The 22,565-nt window shown below is 44.3% G+C and overlaps 1 protein-coding gene across 3 annotated transcripts in view; it reads left to right on the top strand.

Annotated features, from left to right (window-relative positions):
* LOC147700999 (phospholipase A2 inhibitor and Ly6/PLAUR domain-containing protein-like) overlaps window positions 1–22,565 on the top strand; it is a 313,626-nt gene that overhangs the window by 285,799 nt on the left and 5,262 nt on the right. For all 3 annotated transcript variants that reach the window (XM_086929821.1, XM_086929820.1, XM_086929822.1), the window contains one exon: window positions 4,905–5,048. In XM_086929821.1, the coding sequence (XP_086785947.1) occupies window positions 4,905–5,048 (144 nt within the window). The remainder of the gene's footprint in view (window positions 1–4,904; window positions 5,049–22,565) is intronic.

The raw sequence follows: 22,565 nt of genomic DNA, 5'->3' as shown, positions 1-22,565 counted from the left end.
TAGTACGAATATCCATCATATAACCTGTTTATATTCTCGTATCGGGTGGCAATACAAGTTCTACAATTCTGACTTATTTATGGTATATGTCGATGTCCATAATTTATCCTGTATATGACTTCAATATCGAGGGGGCTATGCAAGCTTAGATATCCTGATTCCGTGGGTGGGCGGGACCTGAGTGCTACACGCTGAGGGTATATTGTGAATGTCATTTGCTCCTATGTTCTTGTCTAACTATAGGCGTTGGGTCTTAGTGTCAATCAATCAATCAATCAAAAAAATTGTTAAAGCGCAACTACTAACCCGTAAGGGTCTCAAGGCGCTAGCAGTGGGGGAGGTGCAGGTTCCAGTCCATCAAGGAGGGGGTCTGTCGAAGAGCCAGGTTTTGAGGTTTCTTGCGAAGATGGGGAGCGATGTTGTCTGTTTGAGGTGGAGCGGAATGGAGCTCCATGCTTTGGCCGCGAGGAAGGAGAAGGAGCGGCCTCCCGATCTTGTCTTCCTGGTGCGGGGGACCTTGGCGTAGGAGAGCTGGGCTGATCGTAGGGTCCTTTGGGGTGCATGGAATTTGAGCCGGCTGTTCAGGTATGCTTGTCCGGTGCCGTGGAGGGCCTTGTGTGCGTGGGTCAGCATCTTAAAGGTGATTCTCGCCTTGACGGGGAGCCAGTGGAGTGTGCGCAGGTGCTGGGAGATGTGGCAGTGTTTTGGCAGGTTGAGGACCAGTCTTGCGGCGGCGTTCTGGATGTTCTGTAGCTTGCGGATGAGGTTTTTGTTAATTTCGGCATAGAGTGCATTGCCGTAGTCGAGTCTGCTGGTGACCAGGGCGTGCATGACTGTCTTTCGGTGTTCAAGGGTGATCCATTTGAAGGTCTTACGAAGGAGGCGGAGGGTGTGGAAGCAGGAAGATGAGACAGAGTTGATCTGGCGGTCCATTTTGAGCTCGGAGTCCAGGATGATTCCCAGGTTGCATGCGTGGTCTGTGGGAGTTGGCGGGTTTTCAAGGGCGGTGGGCCACCAGGTGTCGCTCCAGGCGTCGGGGTTTGGGCCATGATGAGTACTTCTGTTTTGTTGGTGTTTAGTTGTAGGCAGCTGTTTTTCATCCATTTGGCGACGGCTTCCATGCCTTCTCAAAAGTTGCATCTGGCGGTGTTGGGCTCATTGGATAGGGAGAGGATGAGCTGGGTGTCGTCTGCGTATGACACAATGTTGAATCCGTAGGTTCTGACAATGGGGGCAAGTGGAGCCATGTAGACGTTGAAGAGCGTCGGGCTGAGGGAGGAGCCCTGGGGGACTCCGCAGGTGGTAGGTATGGGGTCTGAGAGGAAAGGGGGGAGTCTGACCCATTGCGTCCTGCCGGAGAGGAAGGAGCAGATCCAGTCGAGGGCCTTGTCCTGGATTCCTGCGTCGTAGAGTCTGCGTATTAGGGTGCGGTGGGAGACTGTGTCGAACGCCGCTGATCGGTCTAGGAGGATGAGGGCTACTGTTTCTCCTTTGTCCAGTAGGGTGCAGATGTGGTCTGTTGCGGCGAGGAGGGCGGTTTCCGTACTGTGGTTTTTTCTGAAGCCGGATTGGGAGGAGTCGAGGATGTTGTGATGACTTTCGCTGGGAAAGGGAGCAGGGAGATGGGTATTTTATTTTTTGAGGTCAGTGGGGTCCGCTGAGGGTTTCTTAAGGAGGGGGTTGACCTCGGCATGTTTCCAGTCGTCGGGGAACGAGGCGGTAGCCAGGGAGCGGTTGATGGTGTTGCAGAGCATGGGTGCGATGGTGTCAGCGGCTCTGTTGAAGATGTGGTGGGGGCAGGGGTCCGTGGGGGCCCCTGAGTGGATTGACTTCATTGTCTTCAGTGTGTCTTTGGTTGTGAGGGCTGTCCAGTCATCAATCGCGGGTTTCCGGGTGTCGGAGGTGGTTGGTGAGGGTTCAGTGTGTTGGTTGTCTTCGTCGAAGTTGTTGTAGATGCTCTTGATTTTATGGAAAAAGGTGCTGAGTTTGTCGCAGAGGTCTTGTGAGGGAGGGATGTCGGTAGACTCGCTGGTGGGTTGGGCGAACTCCTTGATGATGCTGAAGAGTTTGTTGCTGTTGTGTGCGTGGGTGGAGATTCTGGCTTCAATCGCTTTTTTCCTCGTTTCTCTGATGAGTTGATGGTGAGCGTTGGTGGCGGCTCTGAAGTTGTTGTGGGCTTCTGTGGATTTGGTGTTTCTCCAGGCCTTTTCGAGGCGGCGGCATGTGCGCCTGGACTCTCGAAGTTTGGTGGTAAACCATCTGGCTTTCTTGGCACGGGTATTGTTGTTTTTCTTGAGGGAGGCTATGGTGTTGGTGCTGTCCGAGATCCATCTATGCAGGGTTCGGGCTGCGGTGTTGGGGTCGTCGTTTTTCGCGATGGTTGGGGTGGAGTTGTTGAGTGAGGAGATGAGCTGATCATCGGTGATTTTGGTCCAGGTTCTTTGTGGAATCAGGTGCTGGTGTCTGTGGATGGTGGGTGTTCTGAAGGTGAAGTGGACGCAACGATGGTCGGTCCATGGGAGTTTGGTGGTGTGGCTGAAGGTGATGGAGTTTCCTGTAGTGAAGAGGGGGTCGAGGGTTTGTCCTGCTGAGTGCGTGGGCTCGGTCACAATCTGGCTGAGTCCAATGTTGTGGAGGTTGCCCAGGAGGCATGTGGTGTTGGGGTCCAGTTGATTGTCGAGGTGGAAATTGAGGTTTCCCAGCAGGGTGTAGTTGGTGGATGCGATGGCCTGCGGGGAGATAATGTCCGTGATGGAGTTGGCAAAGGGTCCGCGAGGTCCAGGGGGTCGGTAGATGAGGGTTCCTCGGAGGGCGGCAGTGGGGCTGGCCAGTATCTTGAAGTGAAGGTGTTCCATAAGTTCTGTGGACTCGTCAGGGAGTGTGCTCAGGCGGAGGCTGGATTTGTGGACGATGGCGATTCCTCCTCCTGGGTGGGTGGGGCGGTCCTTCCTGTAGATCTTGTATTCTTGGGGGATGGCGATGTCCGGTCCTGAGGTGGCGTTGGTCCAGGTTTCGGTGAAGAATGCTACGTCCGGGGTGGTGCTGTCGAGGAGGTCCCAGATTTCTGTGGCGTGTTTATGGAGGGATCGGACGTTGAGGAGGATGCATTGTAGGGTCTTCGGTTCGGTTGCGTTCTTGTGGGCAGGTTGTGCTGGATCCTTGTTCTTGGCGGTGCTGCAGGTGTGCCGGCAGCGGTGACAGCTGAAGGGTCCATGGGTGTCGGCTGGTGATGCTAGCTTGCAGTTGTTTTTGCAGCCTGGGATGAGTGCTTGGAGTGCTGCTGGGTCGTAGCGTTGGCGGGGCGGAGGTCCAGGGTTCCTGGTGCTGGTCGCGGACGGGTCGCGGGCGGGCGCAGACGTGCTTGCCTTTGACGCACCTTCGGTGCACCAGCGGCACGTCCGCTGGTGCACCGAAAGGAGACAGAGGTCCACTGGACCACCAGGGATGAGGCGCAGGGAAACCTGCGGGTGGAGGAGGGCCTCGATCACTAACACTCAAGAGTGCAGGGGCAGGGGCACCTCACTTAATGGTTGAGCTGCGAGGGTGGGAGAGCAATTTCACTGACAATGAGTCAGTGGTCTTGCTCGCAGTGGCCGCCATTAAGTAGGGGTCGGGGAGGGCTGGACAGCTGGGGGGCGGAAGGGAGAGGAGCTGGATTGGGCCGGTCGCGCTGGGTGGGGGGAGGGTCTGCGGGGGCAGCAGCGTCGGGGAAAGGTAAAGGAAGGAAAGAAGGGATAAAGAAAAAAGGAAAAATAAGCAGAAATAAGGCACAAAAGAGCAGAGATGCAGAAAAGGGCAGAAAGGTGAAAGATGGAAAGGGTAGAAAAAAGAGTGAAAACGAGTGAAGGAGCAGAGGGAGAGAAAGGGAAAATGGGCAGAAATAAAGCAAAAAAGAGCAGAGGTGCGGAAAGGTGAAAGAAAGAAAGGGTAGAAAAACGAGTGAAAACGAGTGTAGGAGCAGAGGGAGAGAAAGGGAAAATGAGCAGAAATAAGGCACAAAAGAGCAGAGATGCAGAAAGGTGCAGAAGGGTGAAAGATAGAAAGGGTAGAAAAACGAGTGAAGGAGCAGAGTGAGAGAAAGGAGACAGAGGTCCACTGGACCACCAGGGATGAGGCGCAGGGAAACCTGCGGGTGGAGGAGGGCCTCGATCCCTAACACTCAAGAGTGCAGGGGCAGGGGTACCTCACTCAATGGTGGAGCTGAGAGGGTGGGAGAGCAATTTCACTGACAATGCGTCCGTTTCCTGTTTGATGTCCCACTAATATCCTGATGTTACAATTGGTTGATTTACCGTTCATAATTGACTGTATGGCACTTGGTACGCCTTTTTATTCTTTGTTTTGATATAAATAAAAAGATTTTTTTTTTAAAAGTCGATAATTTTTCTTTTTTTCAATTCTACAAAATTTCTTTATTGATACTCAAGTGAGTTTTATTTATGGAGGCATATCCATTCAATGGTACTTGACCTGTTTAGCGCTTAGTCTGTTGTAAAACAGGTTAATTGTCAGGTACCACAATATTTCTCAGTAGGGATCTGTTGCTTGCACCACCCACTGCCCATACCAACGCTGCCAAATGCCAGTCGCAACTTAACTACTAACAATTTCGACTATCCAGGCCAGCTAAAACTGTAATAAAGGCCTGGATATGCCGGCAATATTATTTTTTATGTATGTTGAATTGTCAAAGATGCTGATGTGCTCACCTCAGAAGTAGCCAAACAGTGCCACTAGGTGATGGATATAAATAAGCGAGATGTTGAGGATTAAGTGCAGATGAAGAGAACCAGCAAACACCAGCTCAAGTTATGTACTGGACCCTTTCCTTGATAGCACACATACCTTAAACTTTGGCAGAAAGTTTAATCCACTAATGAATGTTTTTTTCTGTTTTGTTTCAGTGCCCACCCCGAAAACTACTAAAACCAATGTGACCTGCCACTCATGCTTTGATACAAGTTCCACTTCCTGTTACTCCAAGGACACCATAACGTGCAGCGGGGATGAGACAAAGTGCATCCGTTATGCTGTAAAAACCACCGTAGGTGAGTCAGATGCAGGGTCATGAATCACTTCAGATGAGGTACAAATAATTCATTTCGCAGCTTGTTCATTGGGTGATGTCTCTCTCACTTTAGCCCAAACTAGATTGGTTTAAGTTTGCTTCAAACTTGTCGCAAGTAATTATTCTCCTTTTTCGAGTACAATTCCAATCGGTAAACCACCAACGAAATCGACTACTATTTACATGTTTGCATACCTGTTCCAAATAAAGAAGAGATCCCATAAATGGATAAGACTATTCTATCTTTAGTCATCACTTTCAAACAACATCATTGAACTGTCATTTTTCAAAGATTCATGAACCGCCCCAAGCTTAATGTATCTTGGGATGTTGATTCATCCCTTTATCAGGAGTTCAAACCAGTTTAAACAATGAGAGCAAGATTTAAAAATATGCTTCAAAACAAAAAAACATTCCATACTTCACAGCATCATAATGTAATAAGAAAACTCATAAAATATACCACCCCTTTCACATGTTGATTCTTTCTTCGCCTTTCCCCCTGGACAGTGAACCCTCTTCTTTCAGTTAAGTTTCTGTTTTATAACTTAATATGTGTATTTGTAAAGTGCACATTCACTGCGATGGGTATCTTGGCGCTGAATAACAGATGTCGATTGTTAACCAACTCAATGGTACTCCTTTTATCAACCTCAGAAGGACGAAAGGCTGAGTGCACCCGCTGGGATTTGAATCTGTGACCATGAGGTCAAACAGAGGCCTCTATGGAGGATGCATTAGTCCACTAAGCTACCAGACCTGGTGATCATAGTGTACAAGATTTACCATTACATGTATTATTATAAATACCAGATACCTACATTCAAATGGGAGGAGCCCTAAATCTCATGGAGATGGAGGCCCACACAAAGCCAATGGTTGATTGTCCTTCCGACTGTTCTTCCGCACCATTGGCTCACAAGTATGGGTGCCCACGGGTACAAGTCTGGAATTATTGCAAGAGATGATAGGTTGATGGGATAGGGTGACATATCCAACTGTAACAGTTGTACGATTACTCCAGTGGCAAAGCAGGCTTGCAATGAGCTAAATTACACACAGGCAGATTCTCCCAGCTGCCCCCACCGGTTTGCCTGTCTAAATGACCAAAAGTCTCAAGTTGTTTCCCTTAGATAAATCTGAAAAGCTGGGAGAGGTTTTTCTGAACACAAATTTGAAATAAATATGCTAATGTGTCTTGGCTTTGCAAGAAGTTAAATGCTGATATACTCGTATAAAAAACAATTTCTGAGGATTTTGGCAAAAGAAAACCCTGGTAGAAATAAAATGATATGCAGTTGGAACAATCCTGGTCAGTGGCGTAGCAAGGATGTCATGAGCCTTAATGCAATCAAGGAAATTGCACAGTATCCCATTCCCTGGTTTGGTATTAAAAACAGCCACAAGTGAGAGTGGAGTGGGCCACCTCACTCTTCTGGGCCATGCTGCAGTATTGATAGCTGAGGTCCTGATTTGGGTGTACATCTTCACATGGCCTCTTATCTTTTTTCAAAATGTATTCAGCATTTCCTTCACTTCTATCTTGTATTGTCTTTCATTTCGCCACATTCCCCAAAAACAGATTCTCAGTGATTTAATTTTTCCAGAAATATGGGAAATTAGGAGCCAGATTAATCAAATGTTAACCCAATGTACTGCACCACACCCACAGCAGGAACCAGGCTGTGATGCATGAAAAACAAGGAAAAAGAGCTGTTATGATCCATATCTACCATTAACTTTTGGCTGCCTAACAACAATGCAGGCACCCTTGCGTCATGGTGCAAGGGAGCCTGCGTGTAGGCAGGATTGTTTTGTGCAGGAAGAGACACTTTTCTCCACAAAAACAATCCTGTGAGACATTTACCTTTCTACCTATTCTGCAGAATGCAGTACATGTAGAAAGAGTAAACAATTAGCAGAAATAAACTATTTCTCCATGTTACACCTTACTTGACAAGGCGAAGCATTTTGACAAATTTCCAGGTCTACAACTAAAGGTAAAACAGTGGATGCTCCAAAATCCATGGGGGGATGCGGGAGAACTCCCACTCTCCACTCATGGAACACCTCCCCAATGCAGAGGAAGCATGGCAGCGATTTGTGCTACCTTGTGTTACTCTAGATTTATCAAGCCCCGCAGGGCCAAGCAATGTAGACATGTGGGGCTCGATAAATCTCACTTTGGTTTTGCATTGCACCTGTGCCCCCTTTTGGGGCACAAAAGAGATGCAACACCTTGGTAAATGAGGCCTACAATGTTTCAGTGATCTCACCCATCTTGGTAGAGCTATTCCTCAAGTCGGCAAGACCTTACAGACTCTGGACATAGAGTTACCACTACAGATCAAGAGCACAGACAAATCTCTTTGATCACACTGATCTTACAGACTAGAGCCTCAAACCACATTTTGATTTGATTTGATGTGGATTTGTAAAGCGCGAAGTGCTGCCCTGAGGCGTCCAAGCGCTAGCAATAACCAAAAACCTACCAGAGAGCCAGATGGGGAGGGGGAACATCAACAATCAACAATGAAAATATCATGAGAGCTGCCAATATAGGTGAGAGCCTGAAGATAAGGTGCTTCCTGACCAACAAGACCAGTCTTTCGGTGATTTCTCCTTATATAAAGGACCTGCCCAAACCTGCCCAAATGTGTCCTGTTTCATTTGAAGCTACTAAAAGATATCAAACTGTTCCTGAATGATAAAAGTGCTCTTACTAAGTAACTGCAAGATGCAGTGTATGACTCGCAGTGTGCTAGGGCTATTACACTTGCATAAAGCCCAAAGCGTTCATGGTATTGATCAGTTCTGGGGTTGGTTTTATCACTAAACTGTCTATCCACAGGTTAACATCTCACATAATAATGATTTCCTAGGGGATGGTTGAACATGTGAAGTCACTTCATATGCTTAATGCTGATAGTTGTTTCAGTGTTCAACTTTATTTTTTTAGTTTTTAATAGAAAGTTTATTTTTAGCAAGATAAAATGCAATACAATATAATGAGAACATTTTAATATAAGAAAAAATTGTATGCAAACTCATAAAGTAATAGAGATGAAAACAGGGAAAAGTAAACAAGAAGTAGTAAAGGATAAGGGCAATCAGATATCAATATATCATAACTACTGTATAAATGTTAGTAAGATTCAAAGTAATAAATATATAGGGAAACTGAGCAAAATGACTAAACAGAAAAACAACAGGATATACATATGTATATACATAAGAAAATGGTATTCATGGAGGTTTAGGGACTTCTTCAATTCGAGGGTCATGAGTTTGTGAGGCATGTGCTGATACATCATGAAAATTAGTAATAGGTAACCATAGGAGGTCTCTTTTAATGGCAAGGGAGAGGGATGAACATACGCTCTGTCCAACATATGGTTGTAGGAAACTCCATACCACCAAGTACGATAGGAAAGGTTGGAAGTATCTTTTCATGATTTGGTAACCTGTTGGTAGGCAACTGCAAGGAGTAGATCGATGATAAGGAAATCACAAGGGAGTGAATTCCAATCATCGGAAAGACTACCTAAAGATATGTCAATAAAGGAAAAGGGAATTTGGGTACGGAAAATGATATTAATATGTGTCCAGACTTGTTTCCAAAAAATATGAACCTGAGGACATAGAAAAGGCATATGCTTTAGGTGTGCCAAATTCGTGTGACAGAACCAACAAGAGGTGGAAAGAGTAGGATTCATTTTGTGTAGTGATATGGGAGTAAATAAAAGTCTGTTGTAGATGTAGAACAAAGTTTGGGTGGTATTTGCAGCATGGGAAGATTTTCTAATTTTAATGCAAATCCAATTCCACGTAAACGAAGAAAAGGAGGATTGAAGATCAATCTCCCAGAGTGTTTCCACTTCCGTTTTATCCCTAATGGGTGAAAAAGGTGATAGAGACTGGTAGAGTTGTGATGCTGATGGGGAGAGGGACAGGATGGATAAAGCATGTGGGGGTGAGGAGGAAGGATGGGTTGTGGATGTGATGTGTGATAGGATGTTTGGAATTGGATTAAAGAAAGCAGGGAGGTATATTTGGAAAGGCATGATGAAGGAAAATAAAAGGGTGTTTGAGCAGAAGAGAAGGACAGCCAAGTAAGCTCATGACGAAGTTGGTGAACCCAATGAAGACCCTTAAGATGCCAATCTTCTCAAAATAGAAGGTTGTTATTTAATGTAATATCTTTATTATACCATATGGAAGATTGAAGAAATTTGTCTGAAGAGGAATGATGATTGGAAAATAACGGTTTAAAAAGTTCCCAAGTGTTATTGAGTAAAGGGAGAGAAAATGAAAAGGGTCATTGAGGCAATTACGTGGTTTCTTGAAAAGAAAAGGGCTGAAAAAAAGGACTTTTCAACGTCAACCCATAATTGTAGAGAACGAAAATCATTGTCTTCTAATAAGAATAATGAGGCCTATTTGAGAGAGAATGCATTATGATAGATCAGAAAGTCTAGGAAGTTAACTCCTCCTAAGGATTTAGGACATTTACGTTTATGCAAGGAGATGCTGGGTGATTTGTTGTTCCATAAAAATGTAGATAATATGGTATATTTGGTTTTAAAATGGGAGTTGGCAATAGCTATTGGAATATTGGAGAGATAAAAAAAATAACAGGGACTAACATCATTTTGATTGTGTCAAGATGACCCCACCATGATAAAAATAAAGGATTCCATTTCGATGTGGCAGACTTCAAAAAGGATTGGAGTCCTTTTAAATCAGTTAACATAGAATCTTTAATAGAGGGTTTAAACCATAAGCCCCAATATTTAATTTTGTCAGGATTCCATTTGAAACCGGATGCGGTATAATCTGCAGAAAAGCACAATTCATTTAATAAAAGAATTTCACATTTGTCAATATTTCAATTGTAACCAGATCTAGAGGCGAAAGATTGAATTTCTGATAAGAAAGCTGGGAGAGAAGATTGCGGATGGGATAAAAAGAGCAAAATATCATCAGCGTAAATCAATAATTTCAATTGGTTACCGCCATATTTAAAACCTGTGATTTGGGAATTTAAGTGGATCCTCATTAAGAAAGGTTCTAAGGCAAGAATGAATAGAAGTGGAGAAAGGGGACAACCTTAGCGTACTCCACAATGTAGTTGGAAATTAGATGAAAGAAGACCATTTGAAAGAACAGAAGAAACCGAAAAGGAGTAAAGCAAAGAAACATAATTTATAAATGTAGAACAAAATATAAAAGGCCCTCCCACTCTATCAAAGGCTTTCTCAGCATCTAGAGAAATGGCTGCTAATGAATCTTTATATGATTTAGCTTTAGTAAGAACATTGAAAAAGAGTCTACTATTGTCAGAAAGGTACCTGCCTTTAATAAAAGCACATTATTCACGACCAATTAACCAGAGGAGAAATTTCTCTAAAAGAAACGCAAAGATTTTAGCAAAAATCTTATAATCAAGAATAATTAGAGACATAGGGCGATAATTCTTACCGTTCTTAGGTATTAAACATATTAAAGCTTCTTGAAAAGATCCTCCAGATTTTTGAGACAAAATAAAGAAGTGATATAGTTGATATAGTTTGGGAATAAGGAAACAAGAAAAATGAGAATAAAATTTGATGGTGAAACCATCAGGTCCTGGGGCTTTATACCCTGTTTAATAGTACTAATAGCATTACTGATATCAGATTCTTTAATGTCATCATTTAACACCAAAAAGTCCAGATCTGGAGGAGAAGGAGGGGTAATAGAAGAAAGATATTGAGATATTGTATCTGGAGAAACAGAAATGTCAGAGGGTAGAGAGACTGAAAGAAATTAGTGAATTCTGAAAAAATGCCTTCATTTTTATAAAGCATACGATTATTGGAGTCAAGGATAGAGCTGATCTTGGTACGTTCTTTCTTAATTTTTAAATAATTGGCTAGAAGTTTCCCTGCCTTATTCTGGCCCCCATAGTACACGGCTGAGTATTTAAGTAGAAATGATTTGGCATTTTCTGTGGAAAGTTTGTTGAATTAAAATTTATCGCAAACAAGTTCATCCAAGCAAGATTTAGAGCCAGAGCTAGTGAAGGAAGATTCTAAATGTTTAATGTGTGTCATAAGATGTTGTAATGTAGAGAGAGAATACAAAAGAAATAATAAAATCTATGGAAGCTTCTATAAAAGAATCCCAAACAATTTGAGGAGATATAGAAAGGGATTCTTTTTCAGCAAAGAAAGTAGCAGTAAACAATTAAAATTGTTGGGTGAAATTAGGGCCTAGAAGAAGAGAGTTAATAAATCTCCACCTTCTGGTGCCTTGTGTAGGAGAAGAGCTATCTAGACTTCATATAACAGGTGCGTGATCAGAGATTGAGATAGAACCAATGTCAGATTTTAGGATATGTTGAGTGAGTGATTGTGAGGTGAAAAGGTAGTCAATGCGAGATTGTGAAGAGTGTGCAAAAGACTGTGGAAAAGAAGGTATGTTCTAAAAGAGCAGGATTATATAAGCGCCATGAGTCTACTGAAGACCATTGTTGAATAGTAGAGGTATACTGGGAGAACATAGTGGACAGGATGAATTTAGAGTTGGAGAAACAATCGCAATGGACCGCACACCGCTAGATCCTCCTCCGGATCGCCCCTCAGGAATCTGGGACATGAAGTTCTTGAGTGGTTCACCCCAGTGTGTGCAAGTAAGTCCTTGTTGGACTGATGATCTCTAGACCCGATACATGTCCCGGGTTTTATGATATCGCTCGAGACATGGCTCGGGTTTCGGGATAACTTCCCTCATGAGTAGAGAAAATAGTTAGGGGTGGAAGAGAAGGCCGCCAAGCAACCGTCAAAGGCCTCGATGCCCGAACCGGCACGGAGGTGCGTCGTCCAGGAGCTCGTCAGCTCAAAGCTCAAGGGAGCCAATTTGGAGAAACAATCGCAATGGACCGCACAACGCTAGCCCCTCCTCTGGATCGCCCCTCGGGAATCTGGTACATGAAGTTCTTGAGTGGTTCACCCCAGTGGGTGCAAGTAGGTACTTGTTGGACTGATGATCTCTAGACCCGATACATGTCCCGGGTTTTAGGATATCGCCTGAGACATGGCTCGGGTTTCGGGATAACTTCCCTCATCAGTAGAGAAAATAGTTAGGGGTGGAAGAGAAGGCCGCCAAGCAACTGCCAAAGGCCTCGATGCCCAAACCGGCACGCAGGTGCGTCGTCCAGGAGCTCGTCAGCTCAAAGCTCAAGGGAGCCAATTTGGAGAAACAATCGCAATGGACCGCACACCGCTAGCCCCTCCTACGGATCGCCCCTCGGGAATCTGGTACATGGAGTTCTTGAGTGGTTCACCCAGTGGGTGCAAGTAGGTACTTGTTGGACTGATGATCTCTAGACCCGATACATGTCCCGGGATTTAGGATATCGCCCGAGACATGGCTCGGGTTTCGGGAAAACTTCCCTCATCAATAGAGGAAATAGTTAGGGGTGGAAGAGAAGGCCGCCAAGCAACCGTCAAAGGCCTCGATGCCCGAACCGGCACGCAGGTGCATCGTCCAGGAGCTCCTCAGCTCAAAGCTCAAGGGAGCCAATTTGGAAAACAATTGCAATGGACCGCACACCGCTAGCCCCTCCTCCGGATCGCCCCTCGGGAATCTGGTACATGGAGTTCTTGAGTGGTTTACCCCAGTGGGTGCAAGTAGGAACTTGTTGGACTGATGATCTCTAGACCCAATACATGTCCCGGGTTTTAGGATATCGCCCGAGACATGGCTCGGGTTTCGGGATAACTTCCCTCATCAGTAGAGAAAATAGTTAGGGGTGGAAGAGATGGCTGCCAAGCAACCATCAAAGGCCTCAATGCCCGAACCGGCACGCAGCTGCGTCGCCCAGGAGCTCGTCAGCTCTAAGCTCAAGGGAGCCAATTTGGAGAAACAATCGCAATGGACTGCACACCGCTAGCCCCTCCTCCGGATCGCACCTCGGGAATCTGGTACATGGAGTTCTTGAGTGGTTCACCCCAGTGGGTGCAAGTAGGTACTTGTTGGACTGATGATCTCTAGACCCGATACATGTCCCGGGTTTTAGGATATCGCCTGAGACATGGCTCGGGTTTTGGGATAACTTCCCTCATCAGTAGAGAAAATAGTTAGGGGTGGAAGAGAAGGCCGTCAAGCAACCGTCAAAGGCCTCGATGCCCGAACCGGCACGCAGGTGCGTCATCCAGGAGCTCGTCAGATCAAAGCTCAAGGGAGCCAATTTGGAGAAACAATCGCAATGGACCGCACACCGCTAGCCCCTCCTCTGGATCGCCCCTCGGGAATCTAGTACATAGGGTTCTTGAGTGGTTCACCCCAGTGGGTGCAAGTAGGTACTTGTTGGACTGATGATCTCTAGACCCGATACATGTCCCGGATTTTAGGATATCGCCCGAGACATGGCTCGGGTTTCGGGATAACTTCCCTCATCAGTAGAGAAAATAGTTAGGGGTGGAAGAGAAGGCCGCCAAGCAACCGTCAAAGTCCTCGATGCCCGAACCAGCACGCAGGTACGTCGTCCAGGAGCTCGTCAGCTCAAAGCTCAGGGGAGCCAATTTGGAGAAACAATCGCAATGGACCGCACACCGCTAGCCCCTCCTCCAGATGGCCCCTTGGGAATCTGGTACATGGAGTTTTTGAGTGGTTCACCTTGTGGGTGCAAGTAGGTACTTGTTGGACTGATGATCTTTAGACCCGATACATGTCCCGGGTTTTAGGATTTCGCCCGAGATATGGCTCAGGTTTCGGGATATCTTCCCTCATCAGTAGAGAAAATAGTTAGGGGTGGAAGAGAAGGCCACCAAGCAACTGTCAAAGGCCTCGATGCTCGAACCGGCACGCAGGTCCGTGGGAGTGGCTAGCGGTGTGCGATCCATTGCAGTTGATTCTACAAATGGGCTCCCTTGAGCCTTTAAGCTGACGAGCATCTGGATGACGCACCTACGTGCCGGTTAGGCATCGAGGCCTGTGATGGTTACTTGGCGGCCTTCTTTTCCACCCCAACTACGTTCTCTACTGATGAAGGAGTATATCCCGAAACCGGGGCCATTTCTCGGGTCTAGAGATCTTGAGAACAACAAGTACTTACTTGCACCTACCTAGGTGAACCACTTACAAACTATGTGTACCAGATCCCTCAAGGGCGATCAGGAGGAGTGGCTAGCGGTGTGCGATCCATTGCGGTTGAATCTATAAATGGGCTCCCTAGAACCTTTAAGCTGACGAGCTTCTGGATGACGCACCTGCGTGCCGGTTAGGTATCGAGGCCTGTGACGGTTACTTGGCGGCCTTCTTTTCCACCCCAACTACGTTCTCTACTGATGAGGGAGTATATCCAGAAACCCGGGCCATGTCTCGGGTCTAGAGATCTTGAGAACAACAAGTACTTACTTGCACCTACCTAGGTGAACCTCTTACAAACTATATGTACCAGATCCCTCAGGGGCGATCCGGAGGAGTGGCTAGCGGTGTGCGATCCATTGAGGTTGATTCTACAAATGGGCTCCCTTGAGCCTTTAAGCTGACAAGCTTCTGGATGACGCACCTGCGTGCCGGTTAGGCATCGAGGCCTGTGACGGTTACTTGGCGGCCTTCTTTTCCACCCCAACTACGTTCTCTACTGATGAGGAAGTGTATCCCGAAACCCGGGCCATGTCTCGGGTCTAGAGATCTTGAGAACAACAAGTACTTACTTGCACCTACCTAGGTGAACCACTTACAAACTATATGTACCAGATCCCTCAGGGGCAATCCGGAGGAGTGTCTAGCGGTGTGCGATCCATTGCGGTTTATTCTACAAAAAGGCTCCCTTGAGACTTTAAGCTGACGAGCTTCTGGATGATGCACCTGCGTGCCGGTTAGGCATTGAGGCCTGTGAAGGTTACTTAAAGGGGAGCCCTTTGACTATATTGAAATCTGGCTTAAGGACCCCAAAATGGTTGAAGGGCTTGTGGGTACCCAAATGCAATTTATACTTAGATCACATGAACGAGCCCCTCCAGTATCTGTCTCAGAAAACAGAGACAGGGATAACGATTCAGGGCTCTCAAGGGTGGACTGACTGAAAGAGAGGAGTATTTCTAGAATAGGAAAAAATATGGAATCTTGTAAGGTCGTAGATCTTGTACAGTATATAAACACCTCTGGAAATCCCAAACTTCTTATAGCATCTTGTCTGAGGGAAACAGAGGCGTCCATAACACCTATTGAAATTCAGAAGCTGGCCAATATAAAAATCTTGTCGTGGAACATAGCTGATCTACACTCCAAGCTTGGTGACTCTGACTGAGGTCAGTTTATTGACCAGTTTGATATGTGCTTGTTTCAGGAGACTGGAACCTGTATATAGAGCACACTTTTTTAGATTTTGTTGCACCTGCAACCTCTAATGGAAGGGGACATCCCTCTGGTGGCCTCTTGATATGGATACCTACCTCCCTAAACATAACTCATACTCTTTAAAGATAGCATGTGCAGATATATACAAGTGATTAAATGCATCGGGAGAATAAAGATTAGATATATGTATATAACGTTTATAATAAGGGGCTCAAAGGGGGTAAAGAAACACTAATTTTCAAATAACTGAGGGCGCATAAGGAACAGTGCAAACTGCATGATTTAGAAATAATCTCAGGTGATTTTAACACTGTATTTGAACCTCTGGTCAACTATGGCCACTCACTAACTGAGGTAGAAGACGAGAAATGGGGAGGTCCCCTCTCTTGAGGTTCCACCTGTGAAAAGATGGACAGATGTAGCATACCAGATGCTCTCTCTAACGCTAGTCAGTGGATTGAGGGCTTGTAATGGAAGGACAAAACCCGATCAACATGCCTTACATACATACAATCAAATTAACCACACTAGCAGGATAGATTACATTTTATTATCTCTCCCATTGTGGAAATTTGTTGACGATAGTATGGTAATTAGTAGATGTGATCGTGACTACAATTCTGTAGTTTCAAGGATTCTGCACATACACAGAACTATGCGCAGGAAAACAGGACCTCGGTGTATAGGGGTTGTAGCTTGATACAACCTTTGTGCCCAAAATCCCAAAACGGATTAGCTATAGTGTCTCATTAATTCTACTACATAATCATGAAGTTACAAATGATTAGACAACCCAGAACACAACACTCCCAACTCTCGCAGGAATCGTGGTAGCAAGACATAACCTGTTGCTCACTCACTCGTACTTGTCCACAATAAGGATGGTCAGAGTCACTGTATTCTAACTAGGGTGCTTTATAATGGAGTCTACGAGCCACTTCCAGCAGCAAAATGAATAAACCTAACACAGTTAGCATTGTTAAACTACATAGAATATGAAGGGGGTGTCATTCTATACAGACAGTGGGAAAAGGACAATAAGGCCTAACCACCCTCCCCTTGGTAAGTTGAAGTTTATTATATAAAGGAAGATATCTAGGTTTTGTCAGCAGACCCCGTTCTTTAGAGCCTAGATGAAACCTTTACATCATAGATACAGCATAGCTCTTCTCTAAGGAAAGGTTTCCCTCCAAGTGTGTGTGAACAACATGCAACTCTGTAATATCAAAGCATGAGCTCTCCAGAAGGGCAGCTGTGTGTAGCATGTTTTGTTTCTGTAATAGGGAATGACCAGAACAGAATAACAAAGTGCATGTTTTTCGACCTTGCACATGTGAAAGACACAAACAGAGTTTTGCAAAATAAAGTCTTGTAGTAACATGCGAAAAAGGAGCATCATGGCAGCAGAGCTCATGCTAACTTAGCAATGTTCAGAATGACCCTAAGGGCCATATAACACTGTCAACTCCGAAAAGTCAAGAAACTTGATTGCACAGAATGGAAAATACTACAATATTCCGATCAATAAACGTAATCCATCAAATGATAAATGTAGGCTTAAATTGGCTAATTTGGTATCTAGACCTGAATCAGTAGTGGTCATTTATCGGGCATTGCAGGAGGCTACTGAGAATCTAGAAAAAATTGACACTTTGCAGCTTCCACCCCAGGAAGCTGAGGTCATTCATGCAAAGGTTTTCAAAATCCTGGGAGATTGCTTAACACAGTGCCAACAGATAACCTGTAAAAAAAGGGGGGAAGCCTCCACTAGATGGTTTAACAAGGACTGTAAAATAGCCAAATTACAGCTGTGCCTGGTTTTATAGGCCAGGGACCCAACACAAGTAAGGAACCTGTACAAATGGGCACAGGTGAAAGCCCGTACGAGCTCGAAAAATAGTATCTGGGATGAGTTATATGAAGCTGGTAACCTCTAGGGATTGTAAGAATGGTTGGTCTATGGTAGCTAACAGGGGGCAGAATCACAAAGACCACTTAGCTAATAATATCCAACCAGAGGCATGGTATAATCACTTTTCCAAGCTTTTTGACCCCCTATGAGGCTTAACCACAGAGGCGTGTGTCCCTGAAGTAGATGGATTAGACATATGTCCACCCTGTTTACCATATCTACAATCACACCTATCACCTCTATTGCCATTAACTTTAACATATGATTAAACCGTAGCAGCAATTAAGTGTCTCACTATGGGAAAAGTGGCAGGTCCTGACAGAGTCCCTTGTGGCTTATTTTGTTGGGACCTAGAGAATTAGGCAATAAATATCAACATCATGTCAAAGGATATACTTGAAGGGGCCAAAATACCTGGCTTCTGGAAGGCTGCCAAGATAGTTCCATATATATAAAAAGGGTGATAGGGACTTGTCCCTAAGTTATAGGCCTATAAGTTTGATTGATGCTACACAAAAAGTTTTTAGTAGTCAAATTTTATTGAGACAGTGGTTTGATGAGACCGAGGACAAATCAAACCTGCAAACATGATTTCGTAGCGGTATGAGTACCATAGATCAGGCCTTCAGACTGATGACGATTTATTGGAAAACAGTTGTCATCCAAAACGCCCACCCTTACATGTAATTTTTGGACTTAAAATCAATATTTGATTTGGTCCCCAGGGAAAAACTATGGGTGGTGCTACAATAGAATGGGGTCCCTGCCGAGCTCTTGAATGTTATAGTGAGATTGCATCAGGACACATATGCACAGGCAGATGGGGCTCCAAGGGAGAGATAACAAATCAAATACCAACTCCTAGAGGTGTCTGTCAAGGTGGTGTCCTTGCTCCAACTTTATTCTCCTTATCCCTCAATTATGTTGTGTTTCATCTGTAAAATCTTGACAGCGATCTTCCAAGGATTGCAGGGAAGAAAATCCCCATGCTATTGTTTGCAGATAATACTCTGCTAGTGTCTAAGACCCCAATGGGCCTACAGATGCTGGTAGATAGTTTTGCAAATTTCTGTGTAGAAATAGGGTTGATTATAAATCACTCAAAAACTAAATTCCTGACCATTAATCGACACAAGACATTTAGAGGTACCATCACATTAGAGGGTACAGAAAGAGTCCCAGAATTTTACTATTTTGGCATTTGTTTTACCCATAACATTCTTTGGTCTTTCCAGGGGACAAAAAGTAGTATGAATTTATGTCATTATATATCAGGGATACATAGACTGTATTGAGCGTGTAAAACCAAGCCATTCCTACCTTCTCTGAAAGTCTATAAAGTGAAGGCAAAAGGCAGTGCCCTTTTTGTAGAAGAGCTGTGGTTTTTTTTAGGTCTATCCAATCTGGCAAAAGTCGAGAATAACTTTCTAAAATCTTTGATTGAGCTTCAGAAAAGCATGCCACTGTTACCCCTACGTTGGGATCCGGGTGTAAAACAGATTATCCACAAAGCACAGTTAAGACCAGTCACATTTTGGAGAAGGCATAAGTCTTCATCTGCCCTAGTGGAATCCTATAATGTCTTACAGGAGATAGTTGAACTAGATAAGAACCATAGGATCTACTGACTTTGGTCGATTCGAGAAATACTCTCCCAAATTGGCTTTCAGTAACTCTGTACTGATTACGATAGTCCCCTCTACCTTCCATGGTAGCACTTAAAGAAGCTTTTTGGGCTCATAAATGGACACTTGAGATGAGCAATAGCAGACAAGGAGCTTTAACTGTTCACTTTTTAGATCTAAAACCCCATAGCATGTGCAAAGATTTTTTAAATTATATTAAGGCACTCTTGTCTAGACAACTGTATCAGATTTAGACATGGCACACTTCCTTTTGCAGTCTTTCTGTGCAAAATGGAAATCTAAGACAGATGTCCTGGATTTTCCCTATCTTCTAACAATTGAGGGCTAAGCAATTTCTAATGGTGCTAAGGCTCTTACGAGCAGAGACAAAATAGTCAATTGACTGGGCAGTAGCGAAATATCTCCAGTGGAGCTGGAGCTTAAGGGCAAAGCTGCTAAAGTATTCTGAGCTATTTGTTGTAGATGCATCGTAGAACTATTCTTAGATGAAATCAAAGATGGACAGGGGGATGACTAGGACTTTGAGGTGTACAAATGCTGAATCATATTTCATGTATAATGAATTAGAGAATATAAGAACTGGTTTTAGCCTGGTACAAGAAAGACGTTTGCTATATATTGTCGATTTTTACATTTTAATATGGATTGATCTCTGATGTTTTTATGAATACTATTTATTGGTTTTAACCTATTGATTGTTCTACTTTTATGGTTTATGCACCAAATTAAGTTGATTGATTGATTAATTGATTGATTGAAAACAACATTACATTTAGGAAATAAACAAAAAAACTATTGCAAAACCAATTTACTTAAAAAGAATTAACTTTAATGATTAAATTGACACAGAAAGGAGGATACCTAATCTGGAGATCAGGAGTTTTTCAAATGATGTAGACAGCATTTTAAATTAGAAGCAATGGGCTGGTTGTGATTGTCAAAATGACCACTCAGAGTCAGTATTGAATTCATTTGTACCATTGAAACAAAGCAGTGCCCCCCAGAAAATGTTTTTAAAGGGGAATAGGTTATTGTAAAATATTGTCCTTTAAAAACTCACTACAGTTTTAGACCTGACAGCCTTAGGGTGGTCTTCCTCAAACTGTTTACCTCAGTATTTTGCTGATTTCTTTTTGTTGGCCATAGGACCCTGAGGATTTTACCACTGCCAACCAGTGTTTAAGTGCACATGCTTCTCCCCTAAAACAAGGTTTGATTTACTATCCACAATTGGCATATTTAATCTATAAATCCCTAGTAGAGTGCACTACATGTGCTCAGTGCCGTAAATTAACTACTACTAATGAGCCTGCAGCACTGATTGTGCCACCCACACTTTAAACAGGTCTCACACCTCCCGACCTGACATTTAAAAGCCCTTGCTAAGCCTTAAACTCCCCTTTTGTTATATGTAAGTCGCCCCTATGGTAGTCCCCAGGTAGCCCATAAAGCAGAGTTATGTGTAATGAAAAGGCAGAATACGTATCATTAAATTTACATGTCCTGGTGGTGAAAACACAGAAATTAGTTTTTCATCATTGGGAGGCCTACCCTTCTCAATGGGTTAACATTGAGAATTCCTTACTACACTTATAAGCTGTAATTCCTGATTGAGAAGGAGTAGCTCTGTTGTTCTATATATTATTGGAATGGGAATGACAAAGTTGAATTTATCATCACTATTTTAAAAAATTCCATTTTTATAAAGATGTCATTTTTGTGCTCTTAGTGCCTGCAGCCTGTATCCAATAAATGTCTGAGGTGCCTGTCAGCTGGACTTTGTGCATTCCCTCTAGACAGCCACACACAAAGGAAGGTTCGGTGTGAATGAGTGGCCATCTACTTCTGGCTGGGAGGAGCAGACACTTTCACCTGAATAGGCAGGTTCCTGTCCCCGGACAAAGGGCTGTATACCTCCTTGTAGTGAGTCTACAGCCAGAGCTGGGAGGGAGGGCTTCTGTACACTTCAAAGCCCCTCATGGAAGTCACCTCGACTCCAGGAACAACTGGGTATAAGCACTGGGTCTCTGACCCCACCATATCTGCCACTCTGCTGCACTGCTGCTCTGGAACTTCTTCTCTGCTGTGCTATCCTGCTGCCTGTTACCCTCTGCCCTGCTGATGAAGAACTGGACTAACTTACTTGAACCCAGAGGGATCTCCAAGAGCATGCTGGTTTCCTTCCTGTTTTAAGATTCAGTGATATCAACGTCTTACCCCCTTATGGCTGGTCTATTGGAAGTGGATCCAGGTGCTTGCTCCAGTGGAACAGATGCATCCCCTGCTGGGTGAGACAGAATCAATGCATTGCCGCTGTTGGAAGAACAGAACTGGTGCATCGCACTTGGAACCAGTGCATTGCCATTGGAACTGAAACATTGAATCTACTTAATTGCAGCCACTGCAATGTGACAGTTGAAGCATCCCCTCAACTGTGGGGGGAACCCAGTCCATCAGCTTCAGAACCAACATATCTCGAAACCAGTGCTTCATCTTTGGAACCAATATATTGCCATTGTTTCGAGGAGTAAATTGACTCATCACCTCGACTGCGGGAACTACCCCGGCACATCGCTTGGCTGTACCCTGCATCTTGCTGTTGCGAAAAGGATCAAAGTACTTTTGATCAGCGGGCCTTGCGTATCTGATTGTTTCAGCCCATTCTCCTTCGCGGTCGGCCAGAACTCCTGACTTTACCCTGGTCCAGCATGCCCAGAAAACCCCATAGGAGCTTATTGCTTCTAAGCGCTATTTTTTAATTTTAATCTTTATCAATTCATATCTCGACTTCTACTCTTTGGATTTCAGTCATTTAAGTCTTGTTTTATTTATGAAATCATAATCCATTTTTTAAAACTGATGTGGAGACTTTTTGTGGTGCTTTCACAGTGGTACTGTTTGAAATGTTGAAAAAATACATTGACTCTTAAGCAAAGCTTATCTGCTCTGTGCCAAGCCACCAGAAGGTGAGCACAGGTTAATTTATGATGTGTATCTGACTTACCCTGACTAGGACTGGGAATCCTACTTGGACAGGGTACAAACGTCTGCCAAACAGAAACTCAATTTCTAACATGCAGCAAATGTGCTGGTGTATAAAGTAGACAAAGGTACACAATGTCAAGACGTGTAAGTTTATTTTTCAAATAATTCCTAAGGTGTTTCAAAAGTTTCCTCCATATTTCCAGGGAATGCTTCTAGTGCACCAGATCATGGGTTCAAATCTTAAAAGTGACATTTACATCCATTGAGAAAAAAGCTCCACAGCAGGCAGGCTCCTTTTAGACCCAACTGGATCCTCTTATCCCTTTGAATTAGTAATGGGTCAGTTCCCCTCGAAGCAAGGGTTCAACTCCTCTAGACCTCTTAGGAGCATTTTTATTTGCTGAAATTTAGGACAAAGCTGCAGTCAGTCACTCCACCTTTCTATCAGAGGGTACAGGGGAATTTATAAGACAAACCTATCTGTGAGTGAAGAGTTTTCCCCAATGGGTCCAGCCGAAATTGAGACACACATCCATACTATCTTTCAATAAAGTTATCTGCCACCTTTCTCACCCAGGTACTTTATGGCAAAAGCAGCCCCCCA

This window comes from Lissotriton vulgaris, chromosome 7 (genome assembly GCF_964263255.1).
Source record: "Lissotriton vulgaris chromosome 7, aLisVul1.2, whole genome shotgun sequence".
Classification (NCBI taxonomy): Eukaryota; Metazoa; Chordata; class Amphibia; order Caudata; family Salamandridae; genus Lissotriton; species Lissotriton vulgaris.
This window is presented reverse-complemented; position numbering and strand designations above follow the sequence as displayed.